The following is a 24,874-nucleotide window of genomic DNA, read 5'->3' as shown; positions in this document are numbered from 1 at the left end:
ACAGAATCTCCTTCTGAAATTTCTCAGATGAATAGTGTTTATAGTCTAAATAAGAAGTATTATAGGGGAGATATGCTTACAATGTTTTAAGGTAAAAAAACTAATGGAAGCAGTTAATAATTTATGTATTAGTTACTTTTTTTATCACCAAGATGAATACCTGATACCCATAAGTTAATGGTGGAAAGGTTTATGTGAACTTACAATTTGTAGAGGTTTCAATCTATAGTCAGCTGGGTCTAAGGCAGGATGGCATGGCAGAGGGGCAGCCCAGAGGAGAAACAGTCCATGGCAAGGCAGGCGGAGGCAGCAGTAGTGGTGGCAGCAAGCCTCCCCTTTCCTTTTATTCCATCTAGACTATAGCCTTTTTGGTGGTGCCCCCTATACCCAGGATAGCTTTCCCATTATCTACATCCAGAACTATGCTAAGCCAATTAGTGGACTAACCCAGTACCACATACCCTTAATCCTAGTATCACACACCCATGTTTCAGCCACATCCCCAAATTCACATCTGTGAGCCTATAAGTTTTGAGGAGGGAGACATCTAAATACAAGCCATAATAATTTATAATATTATAAAAATGTTAATGGAACAAAAAAAGAAATTTGCTTTTGAGAAAAAGTTGTACTTGAGATGATATGGCTATATCATTGCACATTGTATGACAATGTAAGATGACAGATTTCTTTTTTTTTTTTTTCTGTAGTGTATACATCAAACCCAAGGCATGGTAGGCAGATGCTATACCACCGAACTACATCCCCAACTCAAATTATATGCAATTTGCGTGTGTGTGCTGGGGATTGGAAATTGAGCTTAGGGCTTGAGCATGATTCCTTTATTGTGTCTGAAATAGGGTAGGGCTATAGAAACATAATTATAGGGATTTATACAAAGTTGTGTAGACAGAACAACATTTGAAATGTCCATTTTAACCTATAGGATAAATTGTTAAAGGATTTATGATAATAGCTTTGTTCATATTAACATTAACCACATGGAACAGAATATATAAACAACCCTTTGTAGACAACTGGCAATACTGGCCTGTGATCCCTAAGAAACAGAAAACAAGCAAAGTGAGCACAGTAGTTTTCTCTGATTTCTGCCTGGAGTAAGTTTCTATGCAAAGATTCAGGAAGATGGAACTTGAACCCAACAGTCTTGCTGAAGAAAGAGCTGGGAGAGATATGGAACAGAAATAAGTGGAATGTATAGGGGGAAGACTATAGGAATGAGAACTCTGCAGAGAGAAACTTCAAAAATCTGAATGGTCTTCTTGCAAATCTTTGGTTGAATGTTTGCATAAGTCTGTAAAATGAACAATTGCCTGAACTCTTAGATAGGACTAGAAGACTATTAAATTTCCTCCCACCAGAGGAAAGAGACTTTGTTGAACCTTTGAGACAGTAAGTGGAGATCCTGCAAAAGTTTTTCATATTAGTCAATCGAGCAATTAAGAAGTGTTTATTGCTTAATAAACAGCACAGTAAACCTATTATATGTTTATGAAAATAATACTTTTAATGAAAAGTAATCTTATCTTTAATCCCTGAAATTTTATCTTCTGCTTTTATAAAGCCTGCTAGATATGCTTTTCATGAGTTTTAATTTGACTTATTGAGCTTTTCATTTCCCCAGATTTTTTCCAGAATTTCTTTATTACTCTTTCATATCAATTGTCTGTCTTCTTTCTTTCGTCTTTCTTCCTTCCTTCCTTCCTTTTTCTTTTCTTTCTCCTTTTTTTTTTTTTAAACCTGGGATGGAACTCCTTGTACTTTCCAGGCAGGCAGCAGCACCACTGAGCTAAATCTCTGGCCCATCAATTGTCTTTCTTATTTCATTCAGTTGTTTATATGTATCCTCTGAGTTCATTGTTTTTCTGCTGTTTTATTTTATTTATTATGCAGATTAATGGATTTCATGTCAGATCTATACAAGTACATAATCCATTCTTCATTTTCATAATCATTCTTTTGAATTTAGTATTTGCCCAGTTTGCTGTCACTGAAATTACTGTGGAAGTATATTAACTTTTAGAGCAGTCATGTTTCCTTTTTTTTTCATAGTTCTTAAGTTTTTATGTTGAAATTTGTTGATTCTTTGGGATGTAATTCTCTTGCCCTTTTATGTGAGGAACTTCATACAGAGAAAGTTTCCCTGGAAGATGTGTCCTGGGGTACTGATCTATTGTGTGGTGTTTAGTTCTAAATAGGTTTCTCATGATGTATTTTCCCACACATTTTGCCATTGTGTATTTGTGTATGATTAGAGGTAATCAAAATAGTACAGTGCATATTGTGTCAGAACCTATATGTGACTCAGATCCACATAAATCTCCCAAGAGTAGGGAGATATTATCCCCTCCGATAACTGAGGCATGTGTGCTTTAAATAGCAGAGTATGTGGGATGGACCCTTGTGAATACTTCCTAATTGTATCAGCGCATATGATCTGAAAGGTTATGGCTATAACCTATGCTGGGGTCATTAGTAGGTACGGTGTCTGCAAAAGTTATAATTGTTGTCTCTGCTCTTATTGTGAGAGGGTACAATGTCAGATGTGAGACTTTAATCTCCATTTAGCAGTGCCTCTTTGGTTCCAGTTCATTCACTAAAGGTCATTGGCTGGGAACAGTTGTGTCTCTGTTATTTAGTTTGAAGTACCTGCCAGAGTTTGAGGGAGACTAGGTTTTGGCTGAGGTTAGATGTAGTCTCTCTCACCTGAGCTGAACATGCATCTCACCAGAATAGCATTTACCTGGAATGCTTGCAGTACCAGGCTTGATTCCTTATACTGCTCAGAAGGAAGACAACAAACAGCAGCGATAATCCCCATATGTAAAGAATTCCAATCTAGCAATGCAGCAAAAAATAAATTTAAAAAACCCATAACCTTCACACCCATAACCATGAGAAAAGAAAGGGGCAAAGATAGTATACAATGTATTAAAAAATTAAAAATTAATAAAACAAAAAAGTAAAGAATAGCAGAAGTTGTGTAAAAATTGGAGAAACAAAAAAAAGATGTAAAAATGGGAAATAAAGGAAATAAAATATTTAAAAGAAGAGAAAGAAAAATGACAGTAAATTAAAAGCATGAGAAATAGGAAAGAATAGTATAGATGAAAGAAAGGGGGAAAGAAAAAGAATAGAAAAAAAACCCCGAAAATCAGAAATTAAAACAAAAATTATTTGGAAGTTCCTGCCAGCTAAAGAATTTGGTTTGGAGAAGCAGAGTTGGCCAGTTATAGGATGGAAAATGAGAAGCTGTTACACTCTGATTCCATTCAGTTTGTATCAGACCAGTTAGGCATTTTATAAGCTGTGGGGCAAGTTTCTTTCTGCATAAGTTGATAAAATGTTGACTGTGCCTCGGAAGTAGTTGCTGGGGAGAACTTTTGTGTACACACACAGGGCATAACATCTGGCAATTGAGTGAGTGGCAGACAGGATCCCTTGTCTCCAACCCATCCTCAGTGGCCTCTAAAGTATGCAGGATGGCTGCTCATTCACTACACTGTTGTTTGTCTCAGCACCCAGGAATATGGCAAAAGAATGAGTAGAAGACAGAAGCCCTTCTTGCTGGTCTTTGCTTGCTGACCTCTGTGCTATGTTGGGTTGGCATTCAATCTCTTCTGAGTCTCTGCACCTGCCTGCAAAGCCCATGCTAGTTTGCAGCATGCTCTCTTTAGTACCTGTACCTTGGTGGACCATGGGCTACCCCAGTCAGATGTATTTTCATCCTGGTTGAGTTTAGACAGCATACCCAAGGGGTACGGCACCAGCGTGACAATTTGTGTATGAGAAGTTACAGAAGGTGGGTAGAGCAGTTAAGCCACTAAGTTCTGCACTGGAGAGGTGGCCATGAGGGCAGTGCTCCTACACACTTTACTTCCCCCATCATAGCTGTGCTTCTTGCTGCTCAAACTCCCTTGTGGGCTCCTGTTCTATACTCCCCTTAGTTAAGACTGTTTCATATGGACTTCGCCCTCCTAGTCAATGCAGTAGGACACCCACAGGGATCCCTAATTGTGATCACTCAGAGCTTTCCAACCCCTAGAGGAGATAAGTCCCTAATAATAGTACCTATCTCAATATGGCTTCTGATTTAGCCCTCTAAGAGTCTGCTGAGTGTTGTGGTGGGTTTCTTCTCCAAAGTCAAGTTTTGTGAGTGGAATTACTTTGATATTGAATCTCTAAGCTAGACTAAAAACTTGTGTGTACCATAGCTTCCGTCCATGCACGGGACCACCAGCCAGCTTAAAATATTTGAGGTTGACTGCTTACCTTCTGCTTGCTCCCTTTGATTCCCTGCCCTAGCCTGAGAACTGGAGTTGAAGTTCTGAGTTACTTCTTACCCACCTCTGCTTTGCTTTTCCAAATTTCCTTGCTGCTTAGGTTTCCTTTTGCTTCTCTATTGGTTCCTATCACTCTTCTCTCCTTTGTTGATTGGGATAGTTTCTCCTTCATTTTACTGACTTTTCTCAATTACAGAGTTACCCAGAGTTTGTAATCTACCATTTTCTGGCATACTCTTCCCTTGCAGCTTTTAAGCCTTATCACAAAACAAAGTTAAGCCAGGCATGGTGGCTTATTCCTGTAATAGTAGTACTCAGGAAGCTAAGGCAGGAAGATCACAAATTTTAGCCCAGCCTGGACAATTTAAATGAGGCCCTGTCTCAGTTTTTGTTTTTGTGTTTTAAAGAAAGGGCTGGGGATGTAGCTCAGTGTGAAAAACAAAGTTCAAGAATATTTATAAGAATACAAAAATATCCAGCACCCAGAAAAACACAAGTGTTAAGCATTCATTAAAATAATATATCAACTTTGCAAAAATGCAGGAAAACCTGGTCCATAAATAAGAGTGAAATTGACAATCAGAACCAAACAAGAACTGACAAAGATGTTAGAATTAGCAGATAATGACATTATTATTGTGTATACTGGGTCTTTTTCTCCAAGGTACTTACCCAAGAGAAATGAAGGCATATGTTCACCAAAGACATGTATATTATTGTCTATAACTACTTTATTTGTGATAGCTTCAGATAGGAAACAACCCCAAATGTATTGTCAGTGAATGAATAAGTAATTGTTTTACATCCATTCAATAGAATGCTATGTAATAATGAAAGTAGTACACTATTGTTATGTAACAGTGTTGAAGAATCTCAGACAGTTTTGAGTGAGAGAAGCCAGATAAAAAAAGTACATTCTGCAACTCCATTTATGTAAACGTCTATAAAATTTAAATTAATCCATAGTTATGGAAATCAAATCAGTATTTCCCTGGAGAAGCGGTAGGGGGTGGTATGGAGGAATTACAAGGAATTTTTGGTTGTTGGATCTATTTGTCACAGTTTGTCAAACTGTTAAGTTTAAATATATGCAGTTTATACAGTTAAAATATTAAAAGAGCAAATCCAATCCAAAATGCAGAAGGAAAATTGGTACAAAAGTAGAAGTCAATGAAATAAAACATAAATGATAGAAAAAGTGAACAGAAAGTATCTTTTGGAAAAGATTAATAATTCTCCCTACTGTGAATAACAACCAAAAAAAAAAAGGTTATCCGTGTTGGGAAAGAGATGCCTACAGAGATTACATGAACCATAATACAGCATGTTTTTCTTTCTTTGCTTTTTCCCCTCGCTCCCTCGCATCTATTCTTTCCTCACTCTTTCCTTTCCTCCCAGTTTTCCCACTTCCTTCTTTTCTTTTTTTTTGTTTTTTGAGACAGGTTTTGCTACATAGTTCAGGCTGACCTAAAATGGCCCCAGATTCATAGCAATCCTCCTGCCTCAGTTTTCCAAGTGCTGGGGGATTACAGGTATAGCTTCTGTGTCTGGCCTCCCTTTCTTCTTTCTTTTGCAGTCATTGCTGGTGATAGAACCTTGCATGCTAGGCAAGTATTCTACCATTGAATTATATTCTTGGCCCCCACAAGGCAATTATAAGAAGAAACTTAGGCTAGTAAAATTTGAAGTCATATAAACCTTTGAGAAGTTAGAAAATTTAAGTTTGTGTGGTAGCACATGCCTATAATCCCAGCACTGAGATAGGAGGAGTGCTGTGAGTTTGAGGCCAGCCTGGGCTACATAGTGAGTTCAAGGCCAGTCTGAATTACAGAGCAAAATTCTGCCTTAAAAAACAACAAACAGCCTGAAAAGAAGTTAGAAAAAATAGTTTAACCACTTACCAGTCCAATTATTTAAATATAGGATGATCAAAAATTACATATTTTCATTAATTTTTGTAAGATAAAATAACAGGAAATATAAAAAGAACAATTTTATCTAATTTCTTTAGTGCAGGAATCAACTAGTTAAAATGACACTTGCCTGAGTGATATTTCTCATAGTATGTTAACAAACATGCTGCTTGAGTGACACTCAGGGTAAACTGTTAAGGATACAAACTATTATACTTACAAAAGAAAAAGTAAAATATCCGAATATCTCTGCATCAAATATATAAATTGCATTAACAGTCAAAATCTTTCCAGCAAGAAAGCCCAAATAGCCTCATTGGTGAATTTTACCTAGTATTAAAGAAGAAATATTTTCAATCCCTCACAAAATAAAGATGAAGCATTTCATATTTCATTTTATAAGTCCAGTTTTACCCTAATCTCCAAACCAGGCAAAGATATTACAGATAAAGGAAATATTTCTTACAACCACAAAGGCATAAATCGTTTGCAACATATTTGCAAGTTGAGATTAATAAAATAGAGGCTGAGTAGGTTTTAACCTGGGAATACAAGGTTTGATTAACAACTTAATAAAATCCATCACTGCAATTCACCTTATTAGTATAATAAATCATTTGATTATTTCAATAGATAAAGAAAGAAGAATTAATGACATTTGACACTCCTGCAAAGACCAGTAGAAAAATAGGAACAGAAAACAACTTTGACAGTTAACAGGGGACTTTGCTCAAGAACATACAACTAATTATATTTTGTAGTGGAAGACCAAGTACTTCCTAAGGTCAAGAATCATGAAAAGTCCTTTCATAACACTATTGGCTCTTTATAGAAAGAGATGTAAGTAGCCAGTAAGCACACAGATATATATTCATCGGCAATAGTTAATCACCACAGAGTATATATTAAAACTACATTCAGAAACCACTTTACACCTGTTTGAATGGCTTAAATTAGAAAGTGAAAATGTCCATCATTAGGGAGCAACTAGGACTTTGGAATGCAAGATGGCACAACACCATGGATCTAGCTTGGCAAATTTTTATAAACATGCACTTATAATCTAGTGATTCTGTTCTTAGGTATTTACCATGTGTTCATGTCTACACACTAATATTCATCACAGCTTTATTTATAATAAGGAAAACCATAAATAGCCTATAGAACAGGAGAAAATCTTTGCAAACTTTTCATCTAATAGAATTACTGTCCAGAATATATTAAGAGCTCAAAAGTTTTACCACCACCACCAACAAAGAATCAATAGTGGGGTGATACATGTCTATATCTCAGCACTCAAAGAGAATGAGGCAGGAGGATCACTCAGTTTGAGGCCAACCTGAGTTATATAATGAGATAAGGCCAGCCTAAACTACCATATAGCAAGACCCTGTCTCAAAAAAACAAAAACAAAACTTTCCCCCAACTATATATGATTTGCAAATGAGCAAATAACAATCACCATGTCACATGGCTCTAATCCTAGTCACTTGGAAAGCTGAGGCAGGAGCCTTGAGTCCTGGAGTTTACAGCTAATCTGAGCAACATTCCAAGACTTCATCTCAAAAATAGAAAGTGAATGATTTGAATGGACATTTCTCAAAAGGAGCTAACGTAGATGTACAAGAAGTATCTGGGAAAAAAAAATATGCTCAGTATCACAGAGCAAATGAGGACATATTTTGAAGGGTGAATATCAAGGGAAAGCCATCTTGTGTTGTTTTTTTGTTTGTTTGTTTTTGTGGTGCTAGGGATTGAGTTCAAGGCCTTCACATTAAGCTATACCCCCAGATCTTGTTAAATTTTTTTATTTGGAGACAGGGTCTTACTACATCGCTAAGTTGTCCAGTTTGGCCTCAAATTTACTTACAATCCTGATTCAGCCTCCAAGAGTGATAGAATTACAGGCATTTGCCACAATGCCTGACTGAGAAAGGGTTGGTAGGAATATAAATTAATTCTGCCATTATGGAAAACAGTATGGATATTCCTCAAAAAACTAAAAATAATGAATGCTTCCATATGATCCAGACATCCCACTTCTGGTTATGTATCTAAAGGAAGTCAGAGATACTTGCATTCTACACTTATTGCAACACTTTGTATAAGAGCTAAGATAATCATGGAGGTTTTCATTGGTGGATGAATGGATAAAGAAATATAATATAGATACATAGTGGATATCATTCAGTCATAAAAAGATCAAATCCTGTCATTTGCAAGTAAATGGGTGAAAATGGAGGATATTATGTTAAGTTAAATAAGCCATGCACAAAAGGACAAATGTATAATGTTCTCAGTCTTATGTGGAAGCTGACAAAGTTCATTTAGTACAAAAAGAGAATAGAGGGGCTAGGGATTTAGCTCAGCGGTTCGGTGGCCTGTCTTGCAAGCTCAAAGACCCGAGTTCAATCCCCGGCCAAAAAAAAAAAAAAAAAAAAAGAGAATAGAATAGTTAGAATTTAGTAGAATTGCTGGAGGGTGAGAGTTGGGCAGGGGAGTAGAAAGCACAGTTGGATAATTGGCTTTGTTTTCTATTCCTCTTTCCCCATGGAACAGAATTCTATTTGTTTTCTTTTGTTTTTGTTTTTTTATATTATCCATGCTTTCTCCAAAGAGTTACTGAAATTCTAAGTTAAATTTTTTGGTTGTTTTTTATATTAAGAAATTTACTTTAGGTCATGAAACTTTAGTGTGTTTTCAGTAGTGTAGGAAGGAGGTGTCAAATAGAGGTATATTTATAAAAGGAAAGTACTAGGCAGACCTACAATTGCCTATATCCAGGATTAGACAAATATGGGTTAACCATGAGTGGAAAGGCAATTTTATATGTATTTAACATAAAAATATGGCTTATAAAGTTTGTGATTCCACAAGTATTATGTTGGACCAGATTTTTTTTTTTTTTTTTTGATGGGTATTCACTATCTGAAGTGCTCAGAAAGGAATTTTCTTTAGAATACTAAAAAATGCCACCCCAGAGCTGGGTGCAGTGGCACGTTCCTGTAATTTTAGCATTCTGGGAGGCTGAGACAAGAGGATCACATTTCAGTCCTGCCTGGATATATTAATAAGACTCTGTCTCAAAAATAAAAAAATTAAAAGGGCCGGGCATGTAGCTCGGTGATAGAGTACCCTGGGTTCTATCCCCAGTATTGCCAAATGAAAGGGAGGGAGGGAAGGAGGAGGGGGGATGGAGGAATGAAGAAGGAGAAAAGGGAAGGAGAGAAGAGAGGAGAGGAGAGGAAAGGAAAAGAAAAGAAAAGAAAGGAAAAGAAAAAGTCATTGAGGCCATGAATGGTTGGGTTTTCATTGAACTGGTGTAGCATAAGCTTTTTTTGGCCATCTTTTCCTTTATCAGCATATAATTATGTCATATATATGTAAATAATATAATTAGGTTTTCATATTCATGCAGTTACATGTAAATGTGTTTTAGTCTGAAATTATAGACTATTAGCTATCCAACATAAGCACACACACACACACACACACATATATGACATACATTCTGACTCGATCTACAGTATTTAAAATTGTATAGTACCAGAAATCTGCTGATTAATTTATAAGTATGCTTATTTCCTAAAAAAGAAGTTATGAAGGACTGGCAAAATTATGTTTTTCACTGCTTTTTATTAACGTCTTACCTTTCAGTCTTCTGCCTTTACTGAATAGAATATGATTGTCCATTTTGATTTGTCCTGCCCAGCCCATCTGTACTTAAAGTTGGGTTTAATTTTCAGTTCTGTCACAAAGCTTGCTCTGGCTATTTGATCTGACACAAATTTTTCCCCTGTAGTTCTGTTACTTTTCTCTTCACACTTTAAATTGACCTCTAGATAATATATAGTGGCATTTTCAGTTATTTTAAAATAGGTTGCCTCCTTTTATCCTTATACTCTGCGTAGATATGATGGCTGATATTAGTCTCCATTTTCTAGATGCAGAAATAAGAACAGACAAATTATATAATTTCTTCAAAATAAAATTTCACCGTATCATTTCATAATAAAATCTGCTTTCCTTATACTATAATCCTCAGGTTTTATACTTTACCTGCAACTCCTGCCTACTCATACTCATGGTTATGTATTGTCAGTTGATTGGTTTCTGATATCTGATTCTTTTTAAAAAGTTATACCTCAGGGTTCCGATGTAGTTTATTGGTGGAGTACTTGCCGAGCGGGAACCAGGCCCTGTGTTGATTCCTTGCTTCTTGGTGATCTCTGTGCTTTAAGAACAATTAAGTACTTAATTGTGGAGTTTTGTATTATAATTAATGTTGAAGTCTGAGTTCTTCAAAGGGGCAGCCTGTTTGATCAAGGAGATTTGAGGTTTGAACTACTAACTTAATTGTTCTACAGACATCTGTCAGCAACAGTACACTGCATGCCAGGTATCAATGCTAGCCTTGATATGGACAAATGTTGACTGTATTATTTTGTTGGTAACATTTGATCTCTTCTTATTTACACAGGAGAAATTAAACAGATTCTAGAAAATGAACTTCAAATACCTGTGTCTAAAATGCTGTTAAAAGGCTGGAAGACTGGAGATGTGGAAGACAGTGTGAGTTTCTTAATTGTCTAGGAATAAAGGAAAAGTTATACAATTGACTAAATGGTATATAATTGTTACATATATTAGGAATATATTTGGTAACAGTAAATTTAATCTACCGACAGTGTTTTTCAAGCTAAAATATTTCATGATAGAGAAATAATAGTTTTAAACAAGTTAGACATGTAAATAGAAACACTGTATTTGATTTTTTTCTCTTTTTTTTGGGGTACCTGGGATTGAATTCAGGTCCTTGCGCTTGCAAGGCAGGTCACTGAACCGCTGAGCTAAATCCCTGGCCCTGATTTTTTTTTTTTTTTTTCTAACAACTGGGGTATTTTTTTTTTCTTTTTTTTGGAGGGGTGTACCAGGGGTCGAACTTGGGACCTTGCACTTGTGAGGCAGGCAATGACACCACTGACCTAAATCCCTGTCCTCTATTTCTAACTATTTTATAGATGTTTGGTACTCTTGAGAGCATTTGACTTTTTCTTAAACCTCTTGAGCAACAGTGAGTTCCCTGGAATAATAATTTATGAAACAGTTTTATACTGGCCAAAAAAAAAAATAACACTGTGTATTTATGCCAAGTATTGATTATGAAACAAAGGTATTAATAGAAAACTTTTAAATCTTGGAAAATTTAAATGATAAGAATGTTTGTTTGCTCCCATAGTGGTATGTACATGGAATAAATTATATTTTTAAGAATTTGCAGAGTATTGTTATGTTTAGGTAGTAGTTACTCTTAGGGACCCACCGGCAGTATCAGGTATAAAATATTTCACATACCTCTTCTTTTTTTAAACAGATAAAGTGGAGAAGGAGTGATAGAAATGAATTAACTCTAAAGTTTTATATGTTTGAAGTGGAAATAATTATTAAATTTTTTCACACTTTTACTCAATTTTTTTTTTTTTTTTTTTTTTTTTTTGGTGTCAGGGATCAAACTTGGGTCCTTGTGCTTGCAAGGCAGGCAGCGGAACCAGTGAGCTAAATCCCCGGCCCAACTCAGTCAGTATTTCTATGGCTAGGCACAACCAGAAACTTCAATTTTTGGTTCAGTTCTTTGTTTATGGTTATAAATCATACTTATAAGTGGGTTCCTTTGATAAATGGAAATGTTTGAGTATTTCATTGAGCTATTACCTAGAATTTCAGGTCAGTGAGATATTTATAAGCTTAGATACAAGTTGGTGATTAGTGGTTAGCAAACTATATAAAGCCTGGAAATAAATAATTTAGGCTTTATGGGCCATACATTCTCTGGTGCAACTATTCATTGCTACTGTGGAAGAGCAGAAATAGCTATATACAACATGTGAAACTCCAAGCATACTATGTTCCAATATGACTTTGTTTATGGACACAGGAATTTTATGTAATGTCACATGATGAAATACTCTTTTTGATTTTCCCCCCATTTTTCACCCATTTAAAAATGTAATAACCATTCTTAACTCACAGACCATATAAAAATAAACAACAGGCTAGGTTTGTCCCATGGTCCATAGCTTGCTAACTCTTGGTGCTGTGTGGTTGGTGTTATGTTTTATTTTGTTTTTATGATGCTGGGGATCAAATTGAGGGCTTTGTGCAAGGTATACAAATGCTGTGTTACTGAGCCACATCCCTCCATCCCAGGCTGTTCTAATTCATGTGTGCATTTAGAAGAGAAAAATACTAGACATACATGGTGTCATGCACCTGTAATCCCTCCACTTGGGAGGTGGAGGCAAGAGGATCAGGCCAGCCTGGGCTACATGGTGAGTTCAAGGGCATTCTGAACTATATAGCAAGACTCTATCTCATATAGCAAACAAACAAACAAAACCCCTCAAAAACAAAACCAGAGAGAGAAAGAGGGTGGGAGAGAGAAAGAGAGAGAGAGAGAGGGAGAGAGAGAACTGAGTAAATCAACAATCTTAAAACTTCAAAATGAAATCATTTACAAAGCTATTTTATTTATTCATTCTTTTATTGAGAAACCTGTGCATGAAAAGCCTTGCATGGTATTTTCAGTCATTTGTGAGGAGAAAAGCAATCTTGTTTGTCTTGCTGTTTGTTTTTTGAGATGGACTCTTGCTATGTTGCCCAGGCTAGCCTCCAACTTGTGATACTTCTGCTTCCTACCTCAGCCTCCCAACCACCTTTTCTTACAGGCACATGCCACTGTGCAAGGGCTAGCGTTTTGAATATGTTATTTAAGCAGAACATAGTGTTTGCTATAAATAGTACTTATTTCTATGTACTCTTTTTCCCAAATGATTTGTTCTATTCCTATGTCATTAATATTCTGATTGCTCCCAAATTTATATTTCCAGCTCATACTTCTCTTAATTCACTATCCAAATTAATAATTAACTTTTGTATTTGCATATCTTATTGTCATCTCAAGCTTGACATGTTTTAAATGGAACTGTTGGTTTTTCATTCTCTGCTATTTTCTGCCAATCTTCCCCAATAAATAGTTGCATTCAATAGTTATTACTAACTCAAAAAATGATGCCATTGCCTTATTTCTTATTACACCTAGCTCTTTGATAAGCCCTATACATTCTGTCTCCAAAACATATCTCAATATGCCACTTTTCATTGTTTTTATTGCAATTGCCTATTTTAGGCCATTGATCCATCTTGCCTAGATCAATGTGAGGACTTCATTATTGTTTTCTCAGCTTTCTTTCATGGATTTTTCCAGTGCATTCTATAACAGCCAGAACAATCTTTGAAAGACATAAGTTGAATTATATCACTCTGTTGTTAAAACATGGTTTTAATTACATTTTAAATAAAATTCATACTACTCATTATAGTTTAAAAGGCATTATATTATTTACTCCCTTCTTACCTCCACAACTTCACCGTGAATCTTTTTTCTTTTCTTTTTTTTTTTTTTTTTGGTCCCGGGGTTTGATATTGAACTTGGGTCCTTGCGCTTGCAAGGCAGGCCACCGAACCACTGAGCCAAATCCCTGGCCCACCGTGAATCTTTTTTATCTTTATCTTCCATGCTGTATCTTGTTTAAAAATCTTTTAGTAGGCTCAAGCTCTTTACATCTTTAATATGATAGATGCTATTAAACTATATGGAATACATTACCTCCAAGTCTTCACTTGGGTAGCTCTTTTTCATCCTTTAAGTCTCTGCTTCATGTTAACTTTTTTAAACAGGCTTCTGTACCTAATTTGGCTTCCATCTCAGCATTCTGCATCATAACACCATTAGTAGAGGGACTAAGTCTATTTCTTTCATCAGTGTATATTCAGTGTCTTGCAAAATGGGCATCAGGTAAATGTTCATGGGATGAATATGAATAAGTGATCTAAACCAAGTGTTTGTTTTATTGAATCTTGCCAATGAGATTTAGTGGGGTAGATTTAATTTAAAATCTTTGGATGATAATAATATGACAGAAGGACAATAATGACCTAATCAAATACTAAGTACTTATCCATAGTCCACAAAGTAAAATAAAGGAAAGATAGCTTCCCTATATGTATGTGTTTTGTAAGCATACAAATAAATTATCTCTTTAGAGATAATTCATCACCTTCAAAAGGACATTGAGTATTTGATATAAAATTTCAGGAATTAAGTGTCTCTTGGTAAATGTGAATTATGGATAATTACCTGATACTATGTGTTTTTTCAAACCATGGACTACAGCTCCTTAGTAAATTATGAAGTTAACTGAATCTATTTATAGCCAGCATTTTTTTCAAAAAGAAAAAATATAATAGAATAAAAAATATCAAAGTATACTGTAAATTTTAAGGGTATTTCTTTTAACATGCTAGTAACATATGAGTTCAAACCAAGACTCAGTACCCTTGAAGCAAGACTGTATACTTGGTAAGATGGACCCTTACATAGAGGAATCAAGAGTAGTAAGTTCCTCATGTTCTCTGTTGGTAATATCACCCTTCCCTAGGAGTACTTGCCACCACCTGCAGGGTTAAGAAGATTTCTAAACATCCATTCCTTCCTTTCTAATACCTTTAGTCTTCCATTGTTATTTGTTTTGATTCAACCAGAACTAATTTCATTACACCTTTTCTCCATGTTTGTGCCAATCAGAGCAAGTAGTTCAAGATTTCCAGGTTGCCTCTCAATCATTATAGTCTCTGCACATCCCATTCCTGTTTTTATACTTTTTCCTCTACAGTGTTTTACACCTTTTTTCTATACACCCTATTGAAGGAATTCATCATTAGCAAAATTCCTTCTATTGTCAACTATCTTCTACCTACTGAAATCAGTCTTCCTAAGGACATTGTTTCTCTGTGCCCTTTTTAGGGTTTATTTATTTCCCAGCAGTGGAAAATACCAAGTGGCAAGATGTATGTCCCCACTCTTCCTCATTTCTACTTCTAGACCTCTATCCTTTCTTTCTAAAATTCCTTCAGCTTTGAATTTAATGTCAAAAGATTGTATCACCTACTTAATGAAGTTATTGTCCCTCATTTCCTAAAGACTTATAGTTTCTGGTTTGCAGTTGATCTGTCTCTTAATAATTTTAATATCTTTGTAAGTGATTCTTCCAGTACCTTAACTTGTTATGTCAGTAACTCCCTTACAAAGGTCAGATCTATAGTCTTATCATTTATTAATGACAATAACTCTCTTCTTAATTGAAATTCCTTACTTTTTTTTAACGTATCATTATTTAGTGTTCTAACTAAAAATTCCTGGGCCCAGCCTATCCTCCAATTTATTGTTTCTGTCTTCTTTTCATGATCATTATTACCCTTATCACATCCTCCTTGCCTTCAGTAGGTTAAATTTCATGGCCTGTTAATTTAATCACAATCGTGGATAGCTTCAACTTCCTTACCTGGATTAAACCTAACTCTCTGTCTAGTCGTGCCTTATAACAGAATGTTGCGAGACAAACAAAATCATGCTGATTGGTATATCTTTAAATTTATGGCTGTGATCTTCAGAGAACCCCTTATTACTAGGCAGTCATAATTATCTTTCTGGTTTATCTATACTCTCCTAAATACTTAATCTCTTCTCAAAACTTTCAAAACCCCTCTTCTTCATTCTCTAGCTGATGACTTTGCTCTTTCCCGTTTGGTTTCACTGACAGAGGTAATAACAAAAGTATTTCCACAAACTCCCCAGTCTCTCTTTGTTACTTGCATCTTAACCACATACTCCTTTTTCTTGTGTTATTCATGCTCCTAAAATCAAACATCCACTTAGTTCTGTTTTGTTTTTGGTACTGGGGATCAAACTTGGGTCCTCACACTTGCAAGGCAGGCAGTGGAACAACTGAGCTAAATCCCTGGCCCTTCCTTTTCTTTTCTTTCTTCCTTTTTTTTTTTTTTTTTTTTTTTTTTTTTTTTTTTTTTTTGTTTTTTTTTTTTTTTTTTTGTTTTTTTTTTTTTTTTTTTGTTTTTTTTTTTTTTTTTTTTTTTTTTTTTTTTTTTTTTTGGTACCAGGGATTGAACTCCTTGAGTTTATAAGGCAGGCAGCAGCTTTTACTTTAGATTATATTCTGCGTTCCCTCTGCCTATTCAGGGACTTCACATTAGCTCTTCCCTATCCTGTATCATCAGTAATTACTTTAGGAGATTGTTATCATTTAAACACAATGCAGTTTCTTTCATTTGAGAGGGAGAAATTTTGATTCCCAACTCCCTTCCAGGAATGACTCCGTTTCTTTTGACTGCTGGATAACAAAACTTGTAAAGAGTTGGTTTTATATGTCATCTCTTATTCCTACCTTCTCATTTCTTTTGAGCCCAAAGCAGGAACTTGCTAGTGTTCTTGTTAAAATAGCCAGTGACTGCATTCCTAAAACCAGTAATAATCTTGGTTAGTTTCAAGTCTTTTATATGCACTCTGAACTTTATATCTATTATTTACATCTCCCAAATCTGCTTCCTGATTTGAGGATTTCTACTCATCTTCTCCACTTGAATGTCTAATAGGCATTTCCAAAATGAAAGTCTTCATCTCCAATATCAGTTGATGGCACCTTCTTCTTGTTATTAAGTCTAAAATCTTTGGGATCATTATTGACGCCTTTCTCTCATATGTAGTTTTCCTTCTTTCTTCCCCCCCGCCCCCACCTTTCTTCAGGAAATGTGTCTGGTGTTATCCTCAGAAGTCATCCAGAATCCAATTACTATATACCTCTTCTGTTAACTGTCACCCTGGCCTAAGCCACCATTAGCTTTATTTGTATTTCATTGACCTTCTGTGTCCTGCCTTCCTCTGTCAACCCCTTTCCCATCCATTCTCAACAGAGCTGCCATTCTGATCCTTTCTAAGCATAAATCTGATATGTTACTCCAATAGCTTTTGTCTTATCCAGAGTTACTGTCAAAACCATTAATGCTTCCTTACATTTTCTGTCAACACCATGACTGCTACCTTTGTGACTCATATCCTACCAGTACTTAATTGGGTCTATTTACATGGGATTCCTTCTTGTTCCTAAACATTTTGTACTGACAATTTTCTTTTGCCTGAAATAATCTTTGTCTCTATATTATCATGCTTTGTTTCCTTCCTACCATTCAAGTCCTTGTTCAAATGTCACACTCTTTAAGTGAGACCTGCCTTGATCACTCAATTTAAAGTTGCAAAACTCCCCTACCTCAATCTTTGTCCTCTATCCCTGCTTCCTCTTAAATAAAAGGAAGGGAAAAAAACCCTAATATTCAACCACATAGTAGGTTGCTTACTTTGTTTATTCTTCGTAAAATGTAAGCTTCAAGCTGGTGGACAGCACTGGGGAAACTAAAGCAGAAGGATACTGCAAGTTTGAGACTACCCTGAACTACACAGGGAGATCCTATCTCAAAAAACCAAAAAATAAATACCTGTAGAAGGTGGGTGTGGTAGAATGTGATTATAATCCCAGTACTATATGAGGCTGAGGTGGGAGGATTCCATATTTAATCCTAGTCTGGATGGTTTAGGAGACCCTGAACCTCCATTGTGAAAAAATAAAAGGCTGTGGATGTAGCTCAGTTTGATGCCCTAGGTTCAGTCTCCAGTACTACAAAAAATAAAAAAATAAAATAAAAATATTGAATAAATGTATTTCCTAAATTATAATGTAAAGATGTAAAATGTATTTTCTAATATGTATTGCTGTCTGAAAAAATACTTTGGAAAATATTTACTATGAGATTGGGAGTTTAAAATGTTTGAGTTTTGTGGCAACAAAGTTTAATAAATTTGTGTATAGTTATCAAGATAAAAAGTCAGATGTAACCCAAGAGTAGTTTACTCACAATGAACAGAACTTTAACAAGAAAGATATTTAGAGTAAAAGTAAAGTTTCTTGGAAACCTTATCCAAGTTATATAACCACTTAGGCTGTAGCTCCTCATCTGTGAAGTAATTGGCTAGCGATGCTTTCTGTGATCTTTTCCATCTCTACTCATATCTAAAAATTTGCATTGCTAAATTTTACCATAATCTGGAATGAAGCACCTGTTACAAGAATATACTTCTTCAGTAAAGAAATTAATTATTCCCAGTTGTGTTGTCTACTTGTATCTCTTCTTGAGCTAAATAATTAATACATTAGCATTCAGACGTACTAATTTTATTTATGTATGTGTATATATATATATAAGAAATTAATTATTCCCAGTTGTGTTGTCTACTTGTATCTCTTCTTGAGCTAAATAATTAATATATTAGCATTCAGACGTACTAATTTTATTTATGTATGTGTATATATATATATATATATGTATGTATGTATGTATGTATGTATGTATGTATGTATATATATGAAGCAAGGTTATTTGGATTCAACAATTCTGCACTGCCCCAGTTAGGAAATTACCAAGAAAATGAAAAATCAAACTACAAATTTGCCAATTTTTGAAGAACTATTAAAAAATTAATTTTTTGTTTTTCTTTTTCAGACGGTCCTAAAATCGCTACACTTGCCAAAAAACAACAGTCTTTATGTCCTTACACCAGATTTGCCACCACCTTCATCATCTAGTCATGTTGGGTAAGGTGTTTGTGTTTCCTGGGAATCTAAATTGAAAAATTTGTTGCTTTAAACTGTGTATAAACATCAAAATTAAATCAGGTAAAAATCTCATGGAAAGCTTAACTTACCAGCAACTATTATTCTAACTATTATTATTTTAAAACATCAGTTTTAAAACTATTGAGTCTAATTAGTTGTTTCAGTGGTGGAATCTTCTTATCCAAAGACAATCTGTAGCAAAAGCCTAGTACTGTATTAGAAATGCTAAAATGGTTCCTTGATTGGAGGGGAAGGATTAGAGTTAGAGGTAAGATAAAGAGTAAATGAAACCTCAACTTCTCATTGCTAAAGAAGGCATACCTCTGGGGAAACTCCCCAACTCTGAGGAATAACATTACCATAAAGTTTTTTATAAAGCTTTTCTCTTGGCTTGGGGTGTGGCTTGGTAGTAGAGGGCTTGCCCAGCCTGTACAAAGCCCAAGCTAAAGTACTAAGGGGGAAAAAGATTTTCTCTATTTGGAATAAAGGTGTTCATTGTTTCATTATTCACAACAGAAGTCAATGTATTTATAGGATAATCAAATGATTGTATTTTATTTTGTGGTGCTAGATATTGAACCCAGAGAACCCTGAGCTATATCTTCAACCTTTTTAGAAATTTTATTTTATGTTTGATACAGGGTCTCTACATTGCCTATGCTGGTCTCAAGCTTGCATTCCTCCTGCTTCAGCCCTGAGTAGCTTGGTTTACAGGTGCTGTGCCTGGCTGACTTTAATATTTAATTATACTTTAAATTTATTATTGCTAAATGAAGCAAATGATCTATAATAACTATGCTTATTTTTGTACAGTATTATCAGAATTATGTATACATTGATTTTAAATTTTCAGTTTTTGTACACATTTTTCTCTTCTTAGTAAAATTAGGTTTTTGTTTTAGACAGAGATATTTGTATTCTTAAACTATGCTCTCTAAACTTTGTTCCTAAGCCCTTCCCCCAAACACCTATCAAAATACTTTCACTTTTGGTAGGTAGCAGGAAAAAATAATTTTTTTTGCATATATCTTTACCATTGTAGAAATTACTAAACTGGAACATTAACTCTAACATAATTGCATTTGATAGTCTGTTAGTAGTTTGTTTTGGGTTAAGACTTGAAAGATTTTTTGTATTGTTCTTTATCTTCTGTATTTAGATGATATATTAATGGGACCTGGAAATTGCCTATTATTACAAAATTACAAACTACAAATGGGTGGTCCTTGTGTTTATAGTAATGTTGATATAAATCTCAGATGAGATTGCATTAGAGTTATGGGTATGGTTCTGTATCTAGTTAGGTAGAATATTATTTTGTAATTTAGTTAAAAAAGTATAATTGCTCTCGTATAATGTGTAATCCATTTAATTAAAAGCAGACAGGAGAAATCGCTGTGATCTAGTAATTTCCAGTAGCATGATTAAGTGGACTTATCAAAATGTCTTCCTGGGCTAATGGAAATGTTCTTCATTGCCATGTGGCTGATCTCTGTTTGCCAGTCACCCAGTCCCTAGACAAGTAGAGGCCCATAGAGCTGCCAAAATGGCTCTGTTAATGGAGAATGAGAACTTAAAGAAAGATACTTGAAGAAAAGTTCTTGTTGATTTTGTGGAGTTTTACCAAATTATAATAATACTGTTTCTTGTGTTTGAGCAGTAAGAGAAAAATTAAAAGTCAAACAGAAGAGGCAATGTGAGGAGGGGCCTGTGGAGATCCCTGGTATTGTACAAGTCATATTCATACACATTTTATAAAAATTTAACTAAAATGTCAGGTTTTAGTTTTTGTCGTTTATCTACTGTATCTTTCTGTAAAAATAAAATACTTTTTATAACACACATCTTCAATAATTATTTCATGGAATCAGTTCATTTGATTGATTGGTGCTGGGATTGAACTCAGGGCCTTGTGCATTTAGGCCAGCACTCTACAACTAAACTATGTCCCCAGCCCTTAGGGGGACAATTTTTTTAAAAGGCCTTGTAGAAACTTAAAAGCTAATGGTGATAATTATTTTTAAGTTGTGTTATTCATTTTATTTGATGTTTCATGAAATAAAAATAACTATTGACATCTTAAACTAAAATAGTGGAGCACCAAAAGAGTTTCCTAGAGAGAGTTATGTAGCATATCACATTATAAAAATAATTCACAAGTAATCTTGCTCTGTATTAGACTTCATAATTAATCAAATCGGTTTGTTTTTACAGAATTTTGTTAAAATTGATGAATTAGAGATTTTATTTGTAATTTGTTACCTAGTTTATAATCTCCAAAGGATAAAATAAAATGTGATTCTGGTTCTTGGCAATTGGCATATGAATAGAACAAATCTAAAATCGTTAGAGAAAAACAGGAAAGTTTATATACATATTATCGCCATCTCAGAACTGACATTTTAACATAAAAAAACTAGTATATTTTATTTAGGTGATTGATTTGATATTTAATTAGTTTTATTGATTTTTAAAATGTTTTTCTCTGAAATGAGTTCAGTAAATGTTGGAAGGTAAAAGGAATTGGACAATAAACTGCCTGTTAATTACAGTGCTGAACACATCTGCTTGATCGCACCATTCCAACTTCAGTGCAGTGGCAGACATTAGTTTGTTTGTTTTTTATAAAGTATCGATCTTCTCTGAAGGATCTGAATAACATTAGCATTGTACTAGTATCCCTAAACAAAATTTATTATGATGAAATTAGGAAAGTAATATGATTGTAATTCATCTCTCCCAACAAAATGCATCAAACTATAATGAAAAAAATCCTGATTCTAGTCAGAGCTTTGCTAGGGCCTTAGAATTTTTAATTTATAAAATAAGAAGCATCAATTCCATTTTGAGTAGTTATACAACCCAGTAAGTTATAGTACATTATATGTGAAAGCACAATTAAAATGATTTATTTATGGTAATATAGTAATTCCTTTAATCTAAAATTGACTTGATTCTTATAACATCTCTGTCTGCAAGGATACAGACCTATTTTAATGCCTTCTTTATAGATAAGGAAAGTGAATAGTTGGGAAAATTGAAATGCTTAGTAAATTTATGTAGATTGATTAAGGTCAATAGTAAATGCTTCTGACTCAGAAGATTGTGCTTCATCTACTATAGCTTTCAGACAACTGCCAGAATATACAAAGCTGTGTCCCAAGGCAAATTGTTTTTTGGAGGGTGTCCTCTAAAATAAGATTTTATTTTTTAAAATCTCATGATTTATCACTGTATACATTCTTTGTTGGGCATTGGCTTACATTATTTCACTTATTTTAATTCTCAAGAATACTTATGAAATTCCATTGTTTAAATTCATTTATTTACAGTACATTATAAATGGTTTAATGAAACATATAAAGTAACATACTCTTATTTATTGACCAACCGTCTTCTCAAGTTCTTGCTGAGAATTACAGATACAGAAAACTATACCTCCAACTGTGTCCTTTAAAAAAAACTTGATGGGCATGGTGGTGCATGCCTGCAATCCTAGCATTTGGGAGGTTGAGGTAGGAGAATTGCCACGAGTTTGAGGCTAGCCTGTGAGTACAAGGCCAGTCTAAACTACATAGTGAGACCCTGTTTCAAAAAAAAAGCAATCCAAACTAAAACAAAACAAAAATTTAATTTTACTGCCACTAGGGGGTGCCTAGTAATTGTGTCTTCATTATTTACAGTTTCTTTCTGGGGGAAAAAAAAAAGTAGAAGAGCATCAAAATAACTGTATGAATACCTATAAAGGAGCTCAGAATGATTGTAAAGTAAATTATGCTCTTCAGAAAACAGATTTTAAAGCTTCTTAAGAATTTAAGAGCTCTTTAATCATAATCTTTATAATACTTGAAAAGCATTTTAAACCTCTTTAAAAAATAAACCAGATTTCATTAATTAATTGAAAGGGTAAAGCTGCTGTGGCACAGCTATAAATTAAACTATAATTACTAGTAAAATTAGAAAGGGGAGAAACTGTTACTTATAATTGTTTCATATAATTATAGGGAAGATTCAGTTTATCGGTGATTTTTTTGAGTACCTGCTAGAAAAAGACAAACTGTCCTCAGGAAGCTCATAATCTATTCATTAAGGATTTAATAATGAATTTGAAAATTCAGTGCTTTACAGAAAACTTCTTTGAGTACCACTCATTCCTCACGTTCCTCTAAAACTCAGGGTGCTTTATCTAGTATTTTTTAAACTTTTCTTTTCTACACTTGCTCTATATGTTGATGTTCTCAAGACTACTGTTCTCAGCAGTCCCTCTTATTGTATCTTCTTCCTGACATGTACTCTCCGCCTTTCTATTTTTGTGATATGTATAGATAATTTACAGTCGTGTTGTGAAATTTTTCATTTGTGTGTCTTGTATGTAATTCAGAGTCAAACATTTAAAACTATGATATCTTCCTGAGAAACTGTGCTTTTGTCTATAATTTTTGTTTCAAATAAATAACAGTGAAAAATACTGAGATACATTCTAATTAGGATGATAATTACCAAAAAGTTCATTGAGTAGGGCATGTAAGTAATTGATGACTTTGTTAAGGCCATTTTTGGTAGAATGGTGAAAATGATAACTACAGTATAGTAGATTTTAAGGGGTAAATAAGAAATACAGAAGTAATAGTATTTTCAGAAAACTTGACTAGAAGGGAACCAATAAGGTTAAGAGATTGGACAATTAGAAAGTAAAAGGAGAAAGAGACAACAAATAGGAAAAATTTGAACACATAAAATGGGTTGGGGGCAAAATAGGGTATGGGAATGCTTTAGTCTACTTGTTTTAGGTTTTTATTTGAAGAATGCTGAAGATATTGATTAACTTTAGTACATATTAAAAAAAAACCTATGCATAAATACTATAACTGAAAGGGATAAACACTAAAGAAAAATAACCTTCATAATTCTAGAAGAAAAAAGGAGAATGAGAAATTTAGTTAATACATCAATAGGCAGGAATAAAATAAAAAGAAGTACAGTAAAACAAAGAGCATAATAGTTTACTGACAAAATAAATCAAATATAGCAGAAATCTCCATAAATAAAACGATTTTTTTCATTAAGTTTATTGGTACTTTTTAGGTATACAGTACAGTCACATTCATCATTGGGATCTTGAACCTTTACATGTTGTATCTTAGTTCTTATTTTGTCCCCATTCCCCTCTCCTCCCTTCATCCCCTCCACCCTTCCCTATTTACAAGACTTTGTTTCCATTTTTTCCTTCCTCAGATCTTTTATTTTCCTTTCTTTCCTTTCCCCTACCCTTCCCAGTTTCCCTATTCCTTTAGCCCTTTTCTATTTCACATTATCAATTATACGATTTGAACCTTATTTACACTTTCAGTTTTTCACACCAGAGAAACTATTCGGCATTTACACATGTGTGTGCTGTTTATTTTTCTGACGTATACATCCATTTACCTATAAAAGACTCTAGAAGTGGAAGAAGCTGCCAGTTTTATCCCGACTTCTGTGAAACCTAACCTAGAACTTGTGACCTTGTGAATAATTCTTCTTGGTGCCTTTTATTTTTTGGGGAAAATCTACAATGAGTGAAAAATGCTACAGATGTTCTATTAAACCTCTCCCCTCCGGAGGAGAGTCAGCATGAGCAGAAATTTTATTCTCCCTGTGAAAGAGGGAAGACTGAAAGAAAAGCACCTCCCTGCCAAAAATTTCTCATATCCTTACAGTCTCTTCCAACTCTACATTTGTATATGCGCCATTCTGCCTATTAAGCTTTGTAGAGTAAGAGAAAAACTGTGATAGCCCTTCTCTATCTCTGCTTCTTGAAATAATCCAGCAGCAGTGGTATTAATTGCTGTTAGCTGTTGTTCTGGCAAAGAAGTACCATCCTTTGAGTGGTAGATGTATTTATTGATAGTCATACAAACATAATGTACTTTTTTCTACCTCTCTCATTCTGTCTTGTGCTATTCTAGCCATTTTCTGCCATCATTATTTTTAAAAAAGAAATTTTAAAAAAGCAACTAAGAATTGTTGTGGGGTTCACTTAATAGAAGGACATTCTGGGGCTACTTTCAAATGGCTCTCATCCTGCTTCTGTTTTTCC

General features: G+C 34.5%; 1 protein-coding gene across 1 annotated transcript in view; it reads left to right on the top strand.

Annotated features, from left to right (window-relative positions):
• The window catches only part of Faf1 (Fas associated factor 1), a 401,181-nt gene that overhangs the window by 138,920 nt on the left and 237,387 nt on the right, over window positions 1-24,874 (top strand). The window contains exons 5-6 of the mRNA XM_010610286.1: window positions 10,698-10,789; window positions 18,683-18,774. Of these exons, the coding sequence (XP_010608588.1) occupies window positions 10,698-10,789; window positions 18,683-18,774 (184 nt within the window). The remainder of the gene's footprint in view (window positions 1-10,697; window positions 10,790-18,682; window positions 18,775-24,874) is intronic.

Source organism: Fukomys damarensis, unplaced genomic scaffold, assembly GCF_012274545.1.
Source record: "Fukomys damarensis isolate Sample0158 unplaced genomic scaffold, DMR_v1.0_HiC HiC_scaffold_23, whole genome shotgun sequence".
NCBI classification, from domain to species: Eukaryota; Metazoa; Chordata; class Mammalia; order Rodentia; family Bathyergidae; genus Fukomys; species Fukomys damarensis.
This window is presented reverse-complemented; position numbering and strand designations above follow the sequence as displayed.